Consider the following 19343-nt stretch of genomic DNA (forward strand, 5'->3'; position numbering starts at 1 on the left):
ATTAAAGGAGCAGTGTGTAAGAGTTAGTGGCATCTAGCGGTGAAAATGCAAATTGCAACCATTTGAATGCTCGCCTCATCCTCCCGTCCCAAGTGTGTAGGAGAAACTATGGTGGCCGCAAAAATTTTGGTTTGTCCATTCTGGGTTACTGTAGAAACATGGCAGCCTCTGTGGAAAGGGACCCGCTCCCTATAAAGTGCTTATTCTAAGGTAATGAAAACAACGATTTATATTTTCAGGTTATTATACACTAATGAATACATACTTATGAATATTATTGCCATATTCTGCAAATACAGACCCCTAAATATTATACACTGATCCTTTAATGTCATTCAGTCAGAGGCAATACTGAAGTTTAAAGCCTCAGAATGAGAAATACTCATTATGTTAAAGTTATAATCCTTGAAGGGGAACTCAATCGATATTATACATCAAAGTCTCAAAAAGATGTATAAAGCCTTTTGATAAATTGCCTCAAGTGATGTCACCTGAGTCAGCATCATTTAGGGCTGAAGACTACAAGTTTGAAATTGAAAAAAATGTGGTAATGTGGAGTTAGAAAGAAGTGAGTTTACCGGACCTTTGTAGCTCACTCCTTACCTCTGCTTGAGGCTAACGGCTCAACACTACATTAGCTGCTATTAGCATAACACACCCAAATCTCCAGCTGAACTGTCAATGGTCTAGTTGCATTGTGGGTAATGTAGGCACTGGGTTTTGACAAGGAAAAATATGTATCGAATAAAAACAATATCTCTGCTTTTGTTGCATCATTTGTAATACTTTGTTATAGAAGTGCAATGCTAAATCGGTGGAGTACTCCTTTTAAGATTTCAGCTCTGGTTGATTTGACAACACCTGTGGTCTAAATACTACAAGTCCTAAAGTTCCATTTCGAAATGGCAAGTTTATTGATCATTGGGTGCTGCTCTGTCAGAGATACAACAGAAGAAGATGAGCAACTTGTGTATTTCCTTAGTTGTATGGGCTTCCAAATTTCGTTCAGTATGTGCATGCAACCAATTCCTGCGAATCAAATACCATTTGAAGCCAGCACAGGATGGCAGACTCTGCCATTGACAATGTAAACTACTACATAGAGAGGTAACTAATAAATGTAAATACATTGAATGGCTACAACAGAAATACCACCCATAAATAATATCCAATTTTGGGGATGATATGATGAAAATATTAAGGATTAAAACTTTAAGGTGCTTGGAAGATATAAGACCACCTCCATTGAAAAGAGGATGAAAACAAAATGATTGCCTCTATAAATATCTCACTTGCCATGATGATGGTTTTCTATTATCAGGGGAGAGACAAAAGTAGTTGAATATTAAATGAAAACACCTAGAAATATACCTCCCTCGTGCCTACTTGTAATATAGCACCTGTCATTATACAGTATTGAAGGGAGTAGAGTAGTTTCTCAGGAGCAGATAAATTAAAAACACACATTTAGACAAGTTTTTTGTGTCAACACAGGCAAAAAGGCAGGTCAACCACGTGAGCCTCCAGTTGGAGCGCCTGTAAACTGATCCTCGTAGTCTAAGCACATCCTCTGTGCTGGGGTCCCTTTTCTGCCAGGCTCACACACACACACACACACACACACACACACACACACACACACACACACACACACACACTCGTCCGTGCACACATACTCACATTCCTCTGCAGGCTCTGTGAGGGGCAGGCGCAGAGTGTGCTGGAAGCTTGGAACTGTTCTTCAGAGTGAACGTCTCTCTCACTCTCCCCAGTCGTTAAGTCAGAGTGCAGAGGAGGAAGGGAAGGCAGAGAGACCAGGGGAGGTCTGACGACACCATCCCAGCTTACCCGGCACCTATTTTAAATGCATAGAATGATGAATGCAAGCGCACAGTCTGGCTTTGATTTACTGGAGGAACATCAAGATTTATAACCAAGCTGTCACTCTGCAAGAGATGCGTGCAACTTTTCCTGCCAGTACAAAAACTTAAAGGAGCTTTGGAAACATTGCATGTTTAAGTGTCCACAGTGAGAGTCTGCAGTAGCTTTCAATGCTGGAGGTCCAGTGTAAGAATGGATGACGCATGTTCTAGGCTAACGGTGTTCTTCACCGTTTTCTGATCCTGCTTTAAAGGGAACATCCAGCCAAACAAAGAAGGAGCAGCTAAAGATACAAGAACTTTCACCTGCAACTTTTACCCCAGGCTGATATGATGCTGTGGTACAACTTTGGCCACCACTTGCTCTCTCTGGCAGCACTTCTGGTGATTGTGAGCTGTGGAGGAGGGGAGCAGAGGAGAGGGACGGATAGCAGCAGCACCAGCAGCACAGGTGGCGGCAGCAGCGGCAGCAGTAGCAGCAGTAGTGCAGGAAGTAATAGCAATAATTACAGCAACAGACGCTTTCATAAGATCCAGCATGGTCAGTGCACCTATACGTTCATCCTACCTGAAGGAGACGGAGCCAGAGGAGGCTCCTGCAAGGAGGCGAAAGCCGGTAGCCCAACAACGCACAACACCAACTCTCTCCAAAGAGACGCTCCGCCACCTGAGCCAGACTTTTCCAGCCAGAAGATCCAGCAGCTCGAGCACATTATGGAGAATTATACCCAGTGGCTACAGAAGGTAAGGAGGGTGGTGTGCAGTTTCAATGCAGCTCTAACAAAGTTGACCAACAAAGTGGAACAACAGTCCTTTAAAAAAAAAAATCACTATCAGAATAATTTAGCGAGGAGTATCGGCTGTTGGTTTGCTGTTTGATGATATCAAACAGCAAACATCTTAATGGTAGATCGAAATAGGAATGCATGAAACTGGATCAGTTTCTTTTGAAGTGTTCACGCTGTAGTATTTGTGTTTCCGTGGGTGTGTGGTCTTCGCAGAGTGTCTGTTTGTGGCTTCACAAGATAACTTGTTTTGGTTTCTCGATGTGCCTCTCAGACTAAAATCGGGCTGTGTTCTCATAGTGGACACATTGTTTGTCAAATTGTTTGTCAGTAGGAGAGTTTATGTGCTTTAGGAGTTTCTCTGTGATGCTGTGTGACCAGTTCCAAACTGAAATGTCACAGAGGCGTTCGTATGTCAGTGACAACATAAAAAAACATGCACAAAGAAAGGGGGTTAACTGGAAGGATTACTGTAGTATCCTTGGTCTCATGAACCTCTAAAATTATTGGATCTACATTGTGGTCAATTTGCAGAATGGCTGTATTTCTTCAAACAAAGCTTCTATCAGACAACAACAAAATGTGTATTTAATAATCTAGAAGCCAGAATTAGCAACACAATTTATATTAACCCTGCAATGCTGTTATGTAACTGTGTACATTATCTGAATTGAACTTATGTTCTGGATGTCACACAGCTGTCTGATTTTATAGCCTCCATAGACATCTTGGACCGAGGCTCTGTCTGCCGCTCCGTATACGTCCAGCAAACACATCAATTTTTTCCTACGTTTCTCCCTATTTTTTCCTGAGTAAACTACCCTTTGAGTAAATTCCACAGATGTCCAGTTGAGTTGAGCAGAGCGTCGGTCATAGAGCAGAGGTAGTTATATGTCAGTCACCCACTGTTCTCCAGTGGGCTGTCTCTTTAATGGCAGGAAGTCAGAGAGAGCCCCCAGAGACACTCAGAGGAGGAAAAGACAGAGAAAGAGAAGGCTCCCTTTATTTATTCAAGTCAAGGACGTGCAAGTATAACTTGAAAATCCAGACTCACATAAAAGAACAAAACATCTATGACTTGTTTGATTTTCCTATAGAATAAAACAAACACAATCATCATTTTTTGAGCTGATATGATATAAAATAACACCTATTTAATTACTCTTGAACAACTAAATTACAATTTATTTACAGAGCCACCAAGGTGTTTACAATGTTGAAATATGGTTCTACTGTATGTTAATGTATTACAAATTGTGAGGCCATCACTGATATGACTTGGCAGGCATTCTGCTTTTCTAAGCTTTGAGACTTTGTGTCTCCAAAGAGAGCGAGACTATCTCTCTGAAATGAATACATGAATCAAATAAACAAACTTCCAAATTCGGCATAACCGGCTCTCCTGCTCCTCGGCTTTCCACAATATTGTTGTTCTGAAATAAGATTAGCCGGTCCAATCTGTGATTAATTTCATAAAGCTAATAGTTTTGGGGGGGGGGGTTTGTTTACAAAACAATTTGGTGTAGCACAAAGCAAATGCATGCATATACAACACCTGATGGATTTGATGGATTACAGTGGAACTGGGGGATTAATCAACCTCAACTTCATCAATAGTCTATTCATTAGCAATCAGCGTGTCCTCCCAAAACCATCTGGGCTACTCTGTTGTGTGCCTGCTTCTCATTTACACTCAGAAAGTAAACTTTCACTCCTCAGGTTGGAGGAAATAGTCATTCCTCATCAATTATCCAGGCGTTGGTCACAGTATGTTTCAGCGAGATGTTGATTGAGTTTGTAATTAGGGAGGTATAGTGTTGGAGGCTACTCCACCCTTCTGCAAATTCAGATTCTCTTACTAAACCACAGAGCAGATACAAATATGTCCAAATCCAATTGAAATATTGTATGAGAAGGATTTTGAGTTTACAGGTTAGAATCTGTGAAATATCAGCTTATCATCGGACTGTATATCACTGACTTATCTCAGTTAAAAGGAGGAATTTACTGTATATGGTGTATGTCAATGTTTAAGACATGATGTATTATAAATTTTACAAGGCTGCATGTGTAGATTCACATTTACATAAGCAGAAATAAGAAAAATAAGCAAGATATTCTGCACTGTTTTTTCACTTTAGAGTGCTGAACACCAATGTGCGCTCCTCTGATTAAAGAAATATAAACCCTGCACCTTTTATTGATGAGTTTCTACAACGGTTCACTATTTTGGTCTGAAAACCTGTGTGTGTTTCTGTAGGGCTCCCAAAAGCAATCCATGTGTCAAGAAAGGCCAGGGGTGAAATAACACCAGCTTTATCTTTGCTCAGTGGACCTCATCCGTCTGTGATAGTACAAGTGATACTATGAAAACAGAGCGGCAGCGTTGGTAGACTGAAGGTTTGACTAATGAGACGGCTAGAGTAACTTTCTCCTCAGATGATGGAAAAGGGGAGCATGTGAAAACGTCTGTCATCACCACTAATACTATCATGCTTCTTTCCTGATACTTTGGAGTTTTGCAGGGCCACAGACATTTATCTTTTCAAGTAGAAAATGATTTTGTTTTGTGTAAATCCAATATTGACAAGGTTATATTATGTAATAGTTGGTGGATTATATTTAAAAATGTGCGATGAACAGAATTAAATTTAATTCCCTGGATGCATGTAAGTAATAAGTAAAAGATCAGCACAAAGGAATTGGAGTAGTCATTTCAGAGGGACACTTAAACACACAGTGGTAATTCAGCCTAATTACACTGCATGGGGGGGAACATCAGGATGCAGTTAACATTTTTCATTGGACAGAAGATTAAGTGTCCTGGCCAGTCTATCTATCTTAAACACGCCAGCGTTTTACCGCTTGTCTAAGCGAGAGCTCACCCTGATGTTGCTCCAGCCAGCCCTGATGAAAGAGACAGACGGAGGAGAAGATTCCAGATAGCACTCCCGTGCCTGCGTGCTCAGGCCAGCGTGGGGGGTAGACAGAGAGAGTGATGCAGCAAACAGCTGTTGGGGAAGTATTTTAAGTCTTAGATCTTTCCTTCCTCAACCCAGGGTAGAGTATATGGACCCTGATAACATTCCTGACCAGTCAAAGGTGGCGTGTGTTTGTCCAAGGATTACTTCCTTGGCCTGCCTGCAAGGCGAGGAGCCTTGCCGCGGACAAGCTTGGCTATGATCTCAGAGAGAAAATGCAGCAGGAAACAAGCTCCTTCACACATAAAACAATAAGAATTTTTTGTTGTGTAGCACCAAATGTGACCAATGTGACTGCTGCTGCAACCCACGTTCACAAACCAACCAAACAGAATACAACATGAGAAGACACAGAATACACTGGCGAGCTAGCATAATGCTAATGCTAAAACATTTACATCAAACTCATTTACAAAATCTACATTTCATTTCGAAATTCGTGCCAACCTTATGGCCAAAACTTGCTTATTGCTTTGCTTGATTTTCAAAACATGAGAGTGGAGCCGATCATTGACGCGAGTTGATGACTGGTCTGTGCTTGCATTTGTTTTTTTTCTATATACATCATAGCACTTCGATTCATCAGGTATTCACTGCAACATCTGACACATCTCAAAATGTATATTGTACGGTCTGACACTGATTGCACCCACAGCTCTATTAGACCCATCTCCCACAGTGTGACATCCAATGACCTTTATCAGTCTACAGGCACCTTTAGGCAGGTTGTTCCAAAGTCTAAGAGCCCTCATGGCAAAGGATTGCTCTCCTTAGGTCTTTTAGATTTTGGAACAACCAAAGCATCTCAAGGATTGATGGGAGCGGTTTAGCACTGAAAGAGCAACAAGGTCACCGATGTAACCAGGAGCCAGATTCAAATGTGCTTCAAAGGAATATTTTTTATTTAACGGACAGATTTGAGAGTGGTATCAATCTTCTCATCTAAGTCTAGGCAAGGAAGCAAATAGTGTTTTTCCCAATATGTCTAACTATTAATTTGAAAGCATTTCATAAAATCTTCAAATGGATTTTGAAACTCTCAGGTAGGGCTGGTTATTGCTGATTATTGTTGATTATTGTTTAAAAAAAGGTTCTAAAAAGTATATGAAGCACGCATCTCACAGAACATTTGAGAATATCTTTCCTGCTTCTTTAATATTTCAAGTACAACGGAAATCTGGCACGGATAGAAGTTTAGCAAGCCAAATTTTCTGCTCTTGGGAGTGAAAGTAATAGATCTTCTCATTTCCCTCCATGTGGAGAGTAGAAAGTGGTTGAGAGCAGTGTTTCTTGAGAAGGACGGCCTGTGCCAAACTAAGCTGTTGAACAAAGGGAGGGGGGAAAACTATCGACGGTGTCTCATCCCTGTGAAATTCCCATCATTCTGCCTCTCGACGAACATCACTGTGGTACATAAACAGTGGTTTAAAAGGATATACCGACATGGGCAGCAGCTTGTTTCCCTTCCACACTGGGAGTTCATACGAGAAAGGGTGAATATGTTTCTCTACTTAGTGCTAAAAGAGGGCCACACAGCATGCCTGGGGATCCAAGGAGAAACCTATCTATTTTAGGGGTGACTGCCTCTATGAGGGTTTATTTTCACTGATAATGTAGGCCAAAACTAACAATCGGATGATGCAGAAAGGCTAAGAAATGCTCAGAGGAATAAAAAGCTCTTCCTTCCTGACCCCAAAACTTGTAAAAAGGAAACCATGGAAATTGCTGAAATACACTATAATAACAGCTTCCAGAAAAGTTGTCTCCGTCGCAATTGCACTATGACTTAAAGTAAAAGGAAACTGAGCATGTCATGGGAATAGGGGAAAAACATTACGGCCATGCCACAATATTTCCACATGGACGTGAAAAGGGAGCACAACGTTGTTAATGTTTCTGATTTACAGGAAAAGGGGCATTTAGTTGTTTTGTCATGCTCAATATGGCAAGCTACTTTGTTTTGAGACCCCCTTTTTTCCAGAAATCATATTTCAGTGCAGCCAATGGCCCCAAACATGCTGGATTTTGATGTTGGGCAGACAGGTATTGTACACCTACGTTTCTTTAAAGCTCAATAAATGAAGCAGTACATTTCTTGGTAATTTCACTGTGTGTCTTAAATCTGTCTAGTTTACCTTATGGCAGCTATAACACAAGCATGTGGTTCCTTTTCTCATTTGAGTGAATAACTCTCTGGTGGGTACTTTATATGGGATTTATTTTGTTTCAATTACAAGGTTATACATTCGGTTAAATGCACTCAGGATTTATGATATCCCCTTCTGAAAACAGTGTAGCTAGCTTGTAGCTTGGCACCCACTGGTGCATCTGTGGAATAAATTGAGAGCTTCCTCTGATTTGTGTTTGTGTTTCCATGTGCCCTCGAGTATATTCACTCCCCATAATGGTGCAAATTTTTCTTCATTTGGTTGCCAGAGGTTTTATGAATCTGAGTGCTCGGCAGCGTGTCATTCAGGCATGGAAGTGATCTGTTTAAACCTGCATTCATTGATTTTATAGGCCACTTGGAGGCAGCAAAACAAGCTATAAATTAGTGCTGACCAATAAATGTTATTTTCATCGTCATGCAACGCAATGCAATGAATAGAAAAATCATTTAAATTAGGGATGGGTACCGGAACCCGGTATTAAACAGGCCCCATAGTATATATTACCACGCTGCAGCCTCTGCCCTGCTCTTTGTCTCAGAGCTGAGCTCTTCCACATGCACACAGACACAGAATGAAGATAACTCGGAAGATTCCTTGAGCTGAAGACAATTACGCTCATTACTGTAAGTGCAATAAAACTTTCGCGAATAAAAAAACAAAACACCTGTTAAACAAGCCTAAGCATGTAAACATGTAGAAAGTGATATTAATAGCAATAGCGATAATCTGCTCTGTCTGCAGTCTTTTAAATGTTTTACACAACCACAGCGCGCTAGCTCAGCTAATAGCGAATTGTTACAAACAAGCTAAAATTAAGTACTGTATGTATGTAGTCTAACTGTTTAGCTTAATTTGCCAGTAGTTAGTTTATCGTAAAATTTGGCAAATTCTTGTAAACTTCCTACTGGCTGAGACAAACCAGCCCCTCCTCTTTCTACCAGCGGTACCTGCAGGTGAATCACAGCAGCAGCAGAGGGAGGAGGACAGAGGACAGGAGGAAGGACTGATACTGACTGATGTTTGTGTTCTTCATTCTTTCTAAACTTCACTCAGTATTTTATGTTTTAGTGTATAAGGTGTTTTGGTGTGTATGATTTATTTTATGGACATTTTAGATGTGTTTCCAGTGAAATTTTATTGAGTTTATATAGTGACTTTGCTGTTGTAAACTTCGCTGTTGCTGTTCTAGAAACAATGTTTAGTTATATTTATATTCAGTTCTAATCCTGTTCTGTATTTAAAGACAACCAGGCTGACATAGTAACTGTATAGCTAATATACCCACTTTAATATTTGCTTATTTATTGCAAGTCATATTGTCATCGCAATATTGCACAAAGTTATCGCGCAGATTTTCCTCATATCGTGCGGGCCTACTATAAACACAAAATTGACATATTATTACCTTATAACAGACATGGAGCAACATTAGCATTCATTTGAGTCTTGCCTCTGGCTCCCTGTCCAATAGTCACTCTCTTTTTAGCTGTTATCTGGTCTCCACCAACTCCAGAGCCAAATATCTGACTCTTTAGCTGCTAAATGCTCCACTATGTTCACCAGCTAGTCGCTAATTTTGTCTGTCTGCTGTTTGCTGCTGGACAGGTAGCAAACAGTGGGTTTATCAGAGCTTTTCTTTTACTAAAAACAGCAGCCTTCTGTGATTAAAATTACACTGGTAAGAGCAGTGCAGCTGAACCAAAACATTAAAGTTGCAGGCCGTTAAACCAAAACAATCATCTGAAAGATGCTAAAACGCTCAGTAGAGCTAAGAGTAAATGTTACCTGATAGTTATCTGTGGGTTTTTCATTACAAGCCACCCCTTTCACACATATGTGGTGATTTGATCCATTGCTAATATATAATTATATATATAATATATAAAATATTGATCATAGCAGCTTAAATGTATTACGAATGTGCGTGTTCTGCAGTGTGTTACTCAGATATGGAAGTGGTATTTACATATTTCATTCTAATGTGGCATTTAAATATTTTCTTATAAAATGGCTGAAACAAGAGCAAAAGCTTTTTCAAAAGAATGAGTATAAATACTGTTATTTTTGGCAGGCAAGTGGAAGTCATTAGTACTGAGAGTGTAAGTTATGGTCAGAAGAGATGCCAAATGCACAAGGTTCATGGCTATATCTCTGCCACTGCTAAGGTTAGGTGATTATGATCCAAATATGAGATAGTAATAGCTTAGATAGAGTGAAACATTAGGCATTATAGTCAATCTGAGTGCGCAGTTAGTGGGCAAGTAATGTTGTGTTATCACAGCCTGCAGCAAATCACAACTGTGTTTGAACTTATTTCAGTCGCAGAGCTGGCTTTTATCTTTGTTGTAGTTTTGTTTTATAATAACTTTTGATAAACAGAGCAGATGATAATATTACTCACCCGTATCTGCTGCTATTTATTTTTCTCCAGACTTCAGGTTCATTTGGGTTGTGCGCTGTAAATCAAGGTTTGATGAAGGCCAAGGGAACTGAAACGCCATTGATAAACAAAACTGCGTTGGAGAATTTGAGCCGTCTGCAATGGATACCACAGGTTGTCTACACAGTGTGAATTTACAATAACGTGTCTTTTTTTTTTAAGCTGCTTTACTTCCAGGAAAATATAACACTGAGAAAACACGTATGTCTTGTATTGCTGATTCTGGCAGGGAGTAGGAGCATAAAAAATCTGAATACACTTCAAGTTGTATTGCTCTCGGTAGATGCCTCATTTTATGTTCATCCAATTTTGAAATTTAGTTATTTGATCCCCTTGTATGTGACAATTATTAATCCCAAAGAAAAATTCCTGAAGCCTCCCCACATGCTACCTCTGAGGCCGACTCTCCCCGCAGCGTCTCTTGACTCTCCCCGACAGATGTTGCTTTTTGAGAGGATGTCTTTGTCTGTCAGCGCTGGGGAGCCTTCAAGAGGTTCCAGAGGACAGAACAGTTTCACCTTTTTTCAGCCCTGTGGATTCTGTTTTGCTATGGTTTCAAATTAGTTTTTGTTTTGTTCTTGTGGTGGTGGGATTGGAGCCACTTGTTCTTAAAGCCTCCGTGTCACATCCAGGAATTACCTCACTTATTTATTTAATCTTTTTTGTCTTTTGGTGTGGGTGAGAGAGGAGAGTTGGTGGGTGAATATCATGTGATTTATTAACTTACAATTTGAGACCCACACATGTCGATAGTAGACAGTCTGGAGCTATGCAGAATGGCAGGCTGATTATAGCCCGTCTGTTTTCTGTGGGTGGATTGGACAATTGAGCGTGTCAGGTCTAGGTTTATCAGTCAAATGCTGTGATTGGTGTGACACCTCATTCAGCCTGCTCACGGACACACATGCACAAATTCACTATACAAACACAAAAAAAGACATAGACGCACATGCACGCGCACATAAACCCTAAAATCTGCATATGTGTTTTGAAAACACACTCCTAACCCTGTCCAGAGCTGTGTTTGCCGTGTCTGGGATCAGAGCCAAGCTTCTCACATTCCACACAATACCAGGGCTGGAGTTGGTACAGAGACTGCAGACATGAAGGAGAGACACAGTAAAGTGGGTTACCCACTGACATTTCTTACTCCCCACTGTTTGAAAATGACACCCTCAAAATATAGTACAGTACAAGTCAAAAGTCCTCATAAATTCATTCACATTATCGACCTTTCACCACATTTCTTTTCCTTTGTCTTTTTTGCTTGTTGCACCTTTGGTGACATCCCAGTCAGTGATGTCATAGCAGGTGATTAGCTGATGGAAAACACCTGCTACACACCATTTTTGTTGCATGCTTTGATGATGCTTTAATGATCAGTATACCTCATTGTTTGGAAATTGGATCGGGGTCATTCTTCAATGAATGAGATAACATGAGGCTGTAACACATCACTTCTTATCTAGGCATGCTGTGTGACAAAACAATGAGCCGAAAGATACTAAAATGCTCCATAGAGCTGAGCGGAAATGGGAGTTGAGTGATAATTATCAGTGGGTTCGTCACTACAAGCAACCCCTTTCACATGTGGTCATTCGATTTGTTGTTGATATAAAAATAGCAGCTTCAAGGTCAGTATTGGACCAGTGCATCACTAATTCTGAGCTACATAAATTATTAAATGTATGGACCTTAGCTATGGACCTTAGTTTCCTTGATTTAGTGTCAGGTTTCTTCTTAACACTGCTACATTTAAAATTGTTATTTTCACATTTAGTTACAAGGTTAAACCTTTTATAGCAATAAATGCTGATATTGCCATGTTTGACATTCATGGCTATTGCATCAAGCTGTTCTCTGCAGGGACCCACTGCACACTCTAAATGACAGAAGCAGTTAAAGATGATTGGTGCAGATCATTTTTAGCAAGTGATTACAGCATGTGATCAGTAGTAAAGGACACTTGTTCACCTCAATTGGTGGCATGAAATGTGCCTTCAGGAGAGGGGATGCAAACGTTCTTCCCGACTGAAGTTCTATCACCATTATGAGAGCAATCTATGTGACATTGACAACCACATAAATCAGACTAACAAAGAAGGACACGAATGTGCATCCTCCAAGGAGTCATGAAAGCACTTCACAACTCTACTCAACTATTAAGTTTTATGTAAGGTAAGTAAATACTTATCACTGTAGGTTTGAAAGGTGGCTGTTAAATTTGGTTGTTTTGTGATCTGATCTTCATGTTGTTTGCCGACTCACTAGTCCTAGTGCTGCTGTACGGTGACCTAACAGGAACTCGCACATAAATCTGTCATTGATCAAACAGATGGATGTGCTTTTTGGTCTGGGTTTACAACCAAAATACAAAGGCTTACAAATGGTTCTTGATGTTTATTTAAATTGAGATGTTTGCAGTGGTTTGGAGATGGAGTGGCTAATCCTCAGAGGCCTGTGTGTATGTGTGTGTGTGTGTGTGTGTGTGTGTGTGTGTGTGTGTGTGTGTGTGTACAGACGAATCTGTGTCACACTAATGTCCATTTCTGCATATGCGTTGGTGTGTGAGTCTGTGTTTGGATGAAATTAACTTCAGCTTAACTGATGGCCTGTAAAGGATCAAATGAGATGTAACATACATACAGTCATAGGGTGAAGCTCGGACAGAAAAGAGGCTGTCACATTTTCTCAGTGACTTTCAAACAGCACTCTTATTATGAACGTAAATTTATACATCTTAGTGATGCATGATGTGTAGAATAGCACAAGACATTTCATTAACGGTTATGTCAAACCAGAAAAACCCTTTCTGAACAATGTCCAGGTGAAAACAGACTTCCTGTCTGCAGTCATGTCCTCATTCAACAGCCAGTGTACTTACACATTTGTGCTTGAATAAAGTCATTTCCCTTATACATAATAGTTTACAGCTGAGGTCCCTGGAATGAGAAAAACTGTGGAATAGTTGACTAAACAATCTTACCTCAAGGTCCATTTAGTGGTTGTTCTGGAGCTTTCGATCATATCCCATGATCTTGACCAGCAGATGTGGTGTGCTAAGTTGTCATGGAAGTGTAGATGTTCAGGATGTCTTGTTCATGTTGGCTTAAAAGTTGAGTTTCAAAGTTCATTCTTGACCTTGGAAACAGCAGCTGACAAAAAAATCAATTGCTCAGAAAAAATCTGAACATCTACAATTCCATGACAACTGAGCAAACTCCATCTGCTGATGTAGAGCATGTGATACAATCAAAGGGTCCATTAAACTGACCTCAAGGTGAAATTGGAAAGTTAAGGAAAATTACTTTATTCAACCACAATTGATGTGTACTAAAGCACAATACAATGAGCACATATTTATAATAATCCCATACTTCTTGCAGTATTTCCACCATATTCTACCTCCTGAGGTACATGCGACTACCGGATGAGATTGAGATGAGAAGAATGTTTGCGTTTGTTGGAGACTTGGCTTTGTTCTTGTATAGTTGATGCTGTGGAGGTCTGTGGAAATTCCTGCCTGATGTGCTAGGATGTTTTGCTTTGTTGTCTGAACATAATGATCCCACTTGCACTGGTTTTGATCACTTGATCCAACCTGTTTTTGACTGTTTATACGCACATCGTGTGCACTTCAGTCTAAGAAATGCAAAAATAAACAGAAAACTGGGCACATGAAAGGCCAGGAATTATTTATACAATGCACTGTGTGTCCTCCATGCTTCTCTAAATCCTGCTCATCTTTCTGTCTTATTTAGCAAATATGCTGTAAATTATCCAAAAATGAATGTCTGACAAATTGTACCGTCAGATTGCCATTCAACAAATTTTAGATGCATGACTCACAAATATATTTATCCTGCAGCTTTTCTAGAATGAGCTGTATCACAGTGAGCAACAGACAACAAAGACACACAAACATGCACATTATCAGCATTTTCATACATCATCAGCTGAAGGTCAGGCTGCAGCAAATGTTTCTAATGTTGCAACATGGTGGTGATACAATAGTGGCTGTGAACTGCACATTATCATTAACACCAACATCTATTTTCCTCCGCTCCATCAGCCGTGGTGAACCGCAGGTCAGACTGAAGCAGTTCCATGTGGAGATGTTTGTCAAGCTACTGCACCTTGTCTTCCTGCTCATCTTTTTTATTTAGATTGTGTCAGTTCAGCATCACTCAGGGGAAATTTCGGCCCACATGCATACACACACACTCCATACTGCCTTAATGTATCACCATCAGTACTTAAAAGTGCCTCATGCAGCCACTGCTATGAAATATAGCCCAGTGTGTGTCAAAGCAACAGTGGGAGAGTAGAAAATGACTTAAGTAACATAATCTGGACCTGATGAGATAGTGTCAGTGCGTCTTTGGTGATAGAAGCAAAGTAAAGCAGAGATTGTAAGAAAGAAGGGGGGATAGCAAAACCCAGGGAGATAGAGAGATATAAAGAGCGGCAGAAAGAAAAAGTGAGAAATCTTTAAGGCTGTGTGGTGATTGTAACCCAGGATGACTACAGCGATGGTTTATAAACTCTGGGGTCCTCGCTTAATGGGATGTTAGGATGAAAGATAAACACGAATGTGACGTTGAAGGAAACAACTCCTGTCATTAAATGCCCATTCATTTTGATTAGAAGAGACACCCAGCTTGATAGATAGTATTGCTGGCACACAAACTGGAATACTGGAACCATTTTTCCCTTAAGTTTTGCCCAGCTAGGAGGTTTAACACACAACAGTATGCATGGTAATGTTTCTGTCATGGCTGAGCTTAAAACAACACGTCCTTTTGCATCTATTTCTACAGCTTTTTGGCAGAGGAATCCCCTGCTGTGATGTTTAGAGGGTACACTGGAATGCTATCTCAAATATTTGGATGTAAATGCCTCCTCTGGGGGATGGTGGGTTTGTGGTATCCCTGTGTGCTTCAGTAAAAGGGGCAGACTGACATGGCCTGTAGCACTGACACAAAAAAGCCATCATCAGGGACATTCCTGCCCGGATGTGTCCCTGAGGAAAGATTCCCATGTTGGACAACTTGCGTCATAATAACTACAGACTGCCCCTCTCCTGGTACTCACTGTTAAGACCTCTGGATGAATGAGCAGGTCCGAGTTTGTTTGGTTGTTTGGTTTTCGTTACGCATTCCCATGTCTTGGGTGAATGCAAGTACTTCCTCTCCCATACAGCCAGATACGCATAGTTAATTGGAGTAATTTTTGGGCCCATTTTGACATTAGAGGGCAGGATTGGAACTGGAGGATTTTTGAAAATATACAATAATGCGTAAGTTGTACTTGGCTGTATTTATTTTTATTTAACATGAAAAGAAACCACATGTTGTAAACGTTGCATCAGCTTGAGGTACGAGTCAAACATGACTTAGTACAGTGTTTGACCCAGGATTGTCTGGGAGGGGGTCAAATGGGTCCATTAGTATTTTTCTAGGGGGTTACTGCTCCATCCAAGGGGGGCAATAAACAATACTGTGAAAGCTGTCCATCCAGTGAGTGCTACAAAATAATATTAAAATAACACACAAATTGATAGTAGACATATTACTGTATATTAGACATATAACACATTTGATTGCACTAAAGAAATGAGAATCTTGAGGAAGCTATATAAAAATAGAATAAAACAGTAGTCCCCTTTTATCAGGACTTAAGTGTGCTGCTAATGTTTTTATCAGTATTTCACTTCAAACTCAACTTCAAAGTTTGTAGAAAACCATGCCAATTTATTGTAGGTCACATTTAGTACTACCTACCTAAAATTACTTTTTCATTATTCTAATCATCTAATCATATTTAGTGATAACTTCTATAAACATTTCAATTTATAATGACGTTAAGTCAGCGCTAACAATTAAAAGCTGAAGATATGATATAAACTGATCCTGCTGACAGCTCTTTTATCAAAACAATACAGAGTGACATTTCACGCCCTAAAACGCATCTTTGGCAGAGTGTACGTGTACAGCTGGCTGGAGTTGCGACATGTTTACCAGATAAGAGCCAACAGTTTCATTTTGTAGTTTGGCTAACTCACGAAACATGTTGATACAGCTTATAAAATCTAAAAATAAGAAGCCTGCTAACAGTTTCGATTCTTCCCTTGACTTTGGGAGGGAGGTTGGATGTTTACTTTTGTCGCAATAGCGCGCTCTGGCTCAATATTTATACAACATATATTTTCATGCTTCTTTGCATGCTTTTTTCAAACCATTTTCTATGACTTTTATGCAGAGATTTAAAAGAAACTTCCAGAAACTTCCACATACATGCAATCAGTGACTTTAGTTATATGTGCTGCTACTGGAATCTGGCCAAAGAAGAGCCAAATTATCCCTGTCTGGACCAACTCTGAAAAATATTTTCAGGAATGAATTTTGATCATAAAAACAAGCGTCCACACCACCGTACCAATATCAATAAAAGAAAAGCAAACATTTCTTTTGGATGTGCTCACACCCGCTTCAGAGTGCAAGAAGTTCAAGGCAAAACATTCTGTCCATCTCTCTTTTTTGATGCTAAGAGAAAGTTCATTATTTTCATAACACAATGTCAAAACTTAATTTGTATACCTCTTTTGGCTTTTGAGATGAATTGGCTTTTATCTTGCATATTACAGACATGCAGAAGACTTTCTCTGATTCATCTTGCTCTGAGGCTTGCAGTGTATCACTGAAGTATGTCTTGTAGACACAACACTGTCAGAGTTCTTGATTTAAAAAGTCCTGTGAGGATAGAAGCTACATTCATGTAGTGTGATTTCTGCTATTGATGGCACGTTAATCTTCATATAGGAGAAAGCTAAACGTAGATCACAATTATGAAATTTGTTGGAAAAAATTACAATAACAATAAATGCAAATTTCATGTTTTGAAATATGTCATTTATTTTCCCAAAGAAAAACTAAAAACAGAAACAGTACATCCAGTCTCTTTTCATTTCTCAGGGCGTTTATATTTTTGGATTTTTTACCTCATCCTAGTACATTTTTTAAATCTGAAATTTGACTCAACTAAAGCCACATTTCTGCCAATTTGTGTTTCAAAATCATGATTTAACACTGCATTCTCTACATTTTACTCAGACTTTCTTGAAATCAAGCCTTGTTATTTCATTGTGCTTTTCTATTGTTGTAAATTAAAGTAAATTGACCATTTACGAAACTCATTAGTCATTTGAAAAATTCAACACATCAAAATTTAACATCACATTTTCCGCTCTGTTTCCAAAATTTGTGGTTTATTTAAATTCTTAACACTGAAGAATGATTTACAAGGCCATGCAGGTCACACACATTTGAAAAAAATGAATATGGAAAATCAGTTTGGCATAAAACATTTGTCCTCAGGTTAGAAGTTCTGGTTTGTTTTTCCATAGAAACAACCAACAAATCAACCAACCTTGAAAACTCGACTCGGCTCAGTTTTCTCACTTTCTTTTATTGTCTGCCCTGTTGACAAACCATTGTGACAGAAAGCCTTTGAAGGGTGGAAAATGGTGTGCCTCTGAACCTGCCAAACATTTTTGGGCACCTCCAAGTGAGTACAATGATTTACCCAGTGATTTATACAGAGGAACGGTTGGTTTGTTTTCAGGTTTTGTACACAGGGCTCATTATATCTTTGGAAATGCACAACCGAAACGCAGTTGACATCAACACAATAGCATCTTGACAGAAAGACAAAGGAGAAGAAAAGAAGAAAGAAAAATGCAAAAGGAGAGGAAAAAAGAGTCTTGGAGTGGTGGGTGCTGGCAGTAGCTGGTTTGTTTTTCAGATGGCAGTCTTTCTGGGAAGTTCTGGGATCAACAGTATTCAGACAGAGCAACAGAGATCAGGCAGGGGACCACCCACCTCACTGCAGACCCAAGTTTCTACCCGAATAGATGATGGCTAAGCTACACCTTCTTCTTGACGCTCTTCTTACTTGATGTTGCTGTCGGCTTTCCAGTCTTGCACAGCACATATGCCATCTACAATGATGACGATGGCAGATTTACCGCTCAAAATATTTTGTAATTTTTTTAAATGGGGCCTTAGAGGTAGACAAAAGCAGACTTGTCATTTCTAGCCGGCAACCATTGATTTTTGCCAAATGAAAAGAAAATGGATGCTGGCAACCTTCCATGAGTTGGTCTCTCAAAACTTCTTGTAAAACAAATAAATTTAAAAAAAAAAAAGTGATGTGTTGAAATTATATCGTGCTAAAAGACTAAAGCTAAAGCTGCATGTCTGAGGCAAAGTCAACATCCTCACCAGTTGATGTTCCACGTAGAAGACATGGAAATAATCTTGAATTGAAGTGTAGAGCTATCCTTGTAGTATGATCAAGTAAAATGTAAGATCAGGCTGTTATTTCATTCCCTGTTTGGCTGCTTAAGCTTACATGCTGCTTGTTCATATTTTTACACAGTATGTTTCACTTTATCGTTACAATAGAAAAGGAGTGTAAACTTCCACAAATCCAGTAAAGAGCAGAGCTGCTAAAGTTAGCTGAAACTCTGTTAGCATGCAGGCTTGGCTTCCACACAGCAAGGAAATACTATACAGTGAATGTATAAGTCGTGAATGGGGCTTTTTTTTCATAACCTGTAACCCAGCAAACTAATGTTACCTAGTTAATTGATGATGTACACCTTGGCCTTGGAAGTAACACTTGTTTGCTGTAGGTAATAAGCTAGTTAGCTACATGTTAACAATTGCAGTTTACCTTAGACCAGATAAACACACTGTTCAGGCCTAATCCATTCCTTACACTTTTGTTCTAGTGCTTTTGGTTTTGGAGATGCTAAAACACCACCCTCCAAACTCGTTTAATAGACTTTAACTTTATTCTCCCTGAGGGGAAATTCCTTTCCGCAGCACTATACACATCAGACAACAACTTCACACAGTAACAACATCCAATGACAGACAACAGTACACACTCTGGTCAGTTCAGTGAGGCCTACTATTGAAGGCGGCTATGGCTGCCTGATGCAGAGACGCTATGCACATCGCTTCTCATGTTGAGAAATCCAACATTTCTCAGCATGTTTCAGAGTCAAGTCTAAGCTGCTA

General features: G+C 39.7%; 1 protein-coding gene across 1 annotated transcript in view; it reads left to right on the plus strand.

Moving 5' to 3' along the window:
• Positions 1-1704: 1704 nt before the first annotated feature.
• The window catches only part of angpt1 (angiopoietin 1), a 55137-nt gene continuing 37498 nt past the window's right edge, over positions 1705-19343 (plus strand). Inside the window, exon 1 of the mRNA XM_044170613.1 lies at positions 1705-2624. Coding sequence (XP_044026548.1) covers positions 2211-2624 — 414 coding nt within the window. The 5' untranslated portion in view covers positions 1705-2210. The remainder of the gene's footprint in view (positions 2625-19343) is intronic.

This window comes from Siniperca chuatsi, linkage group LG17, assembly GCF_020085105.1.
Source record: "Siniperca chuatsi isolate FFG_IHB_CAS linkage group LG17, ASM2008510v1, whole genome shotgun sequence".
In the NCBI taxonomy this organism is placed as follows: Eukaryota; Metazoa; Chordata; class Actinopteri; order Centrarchiformes; family Sinipercidae; genus Siniperca; species Siniperca chuatsi.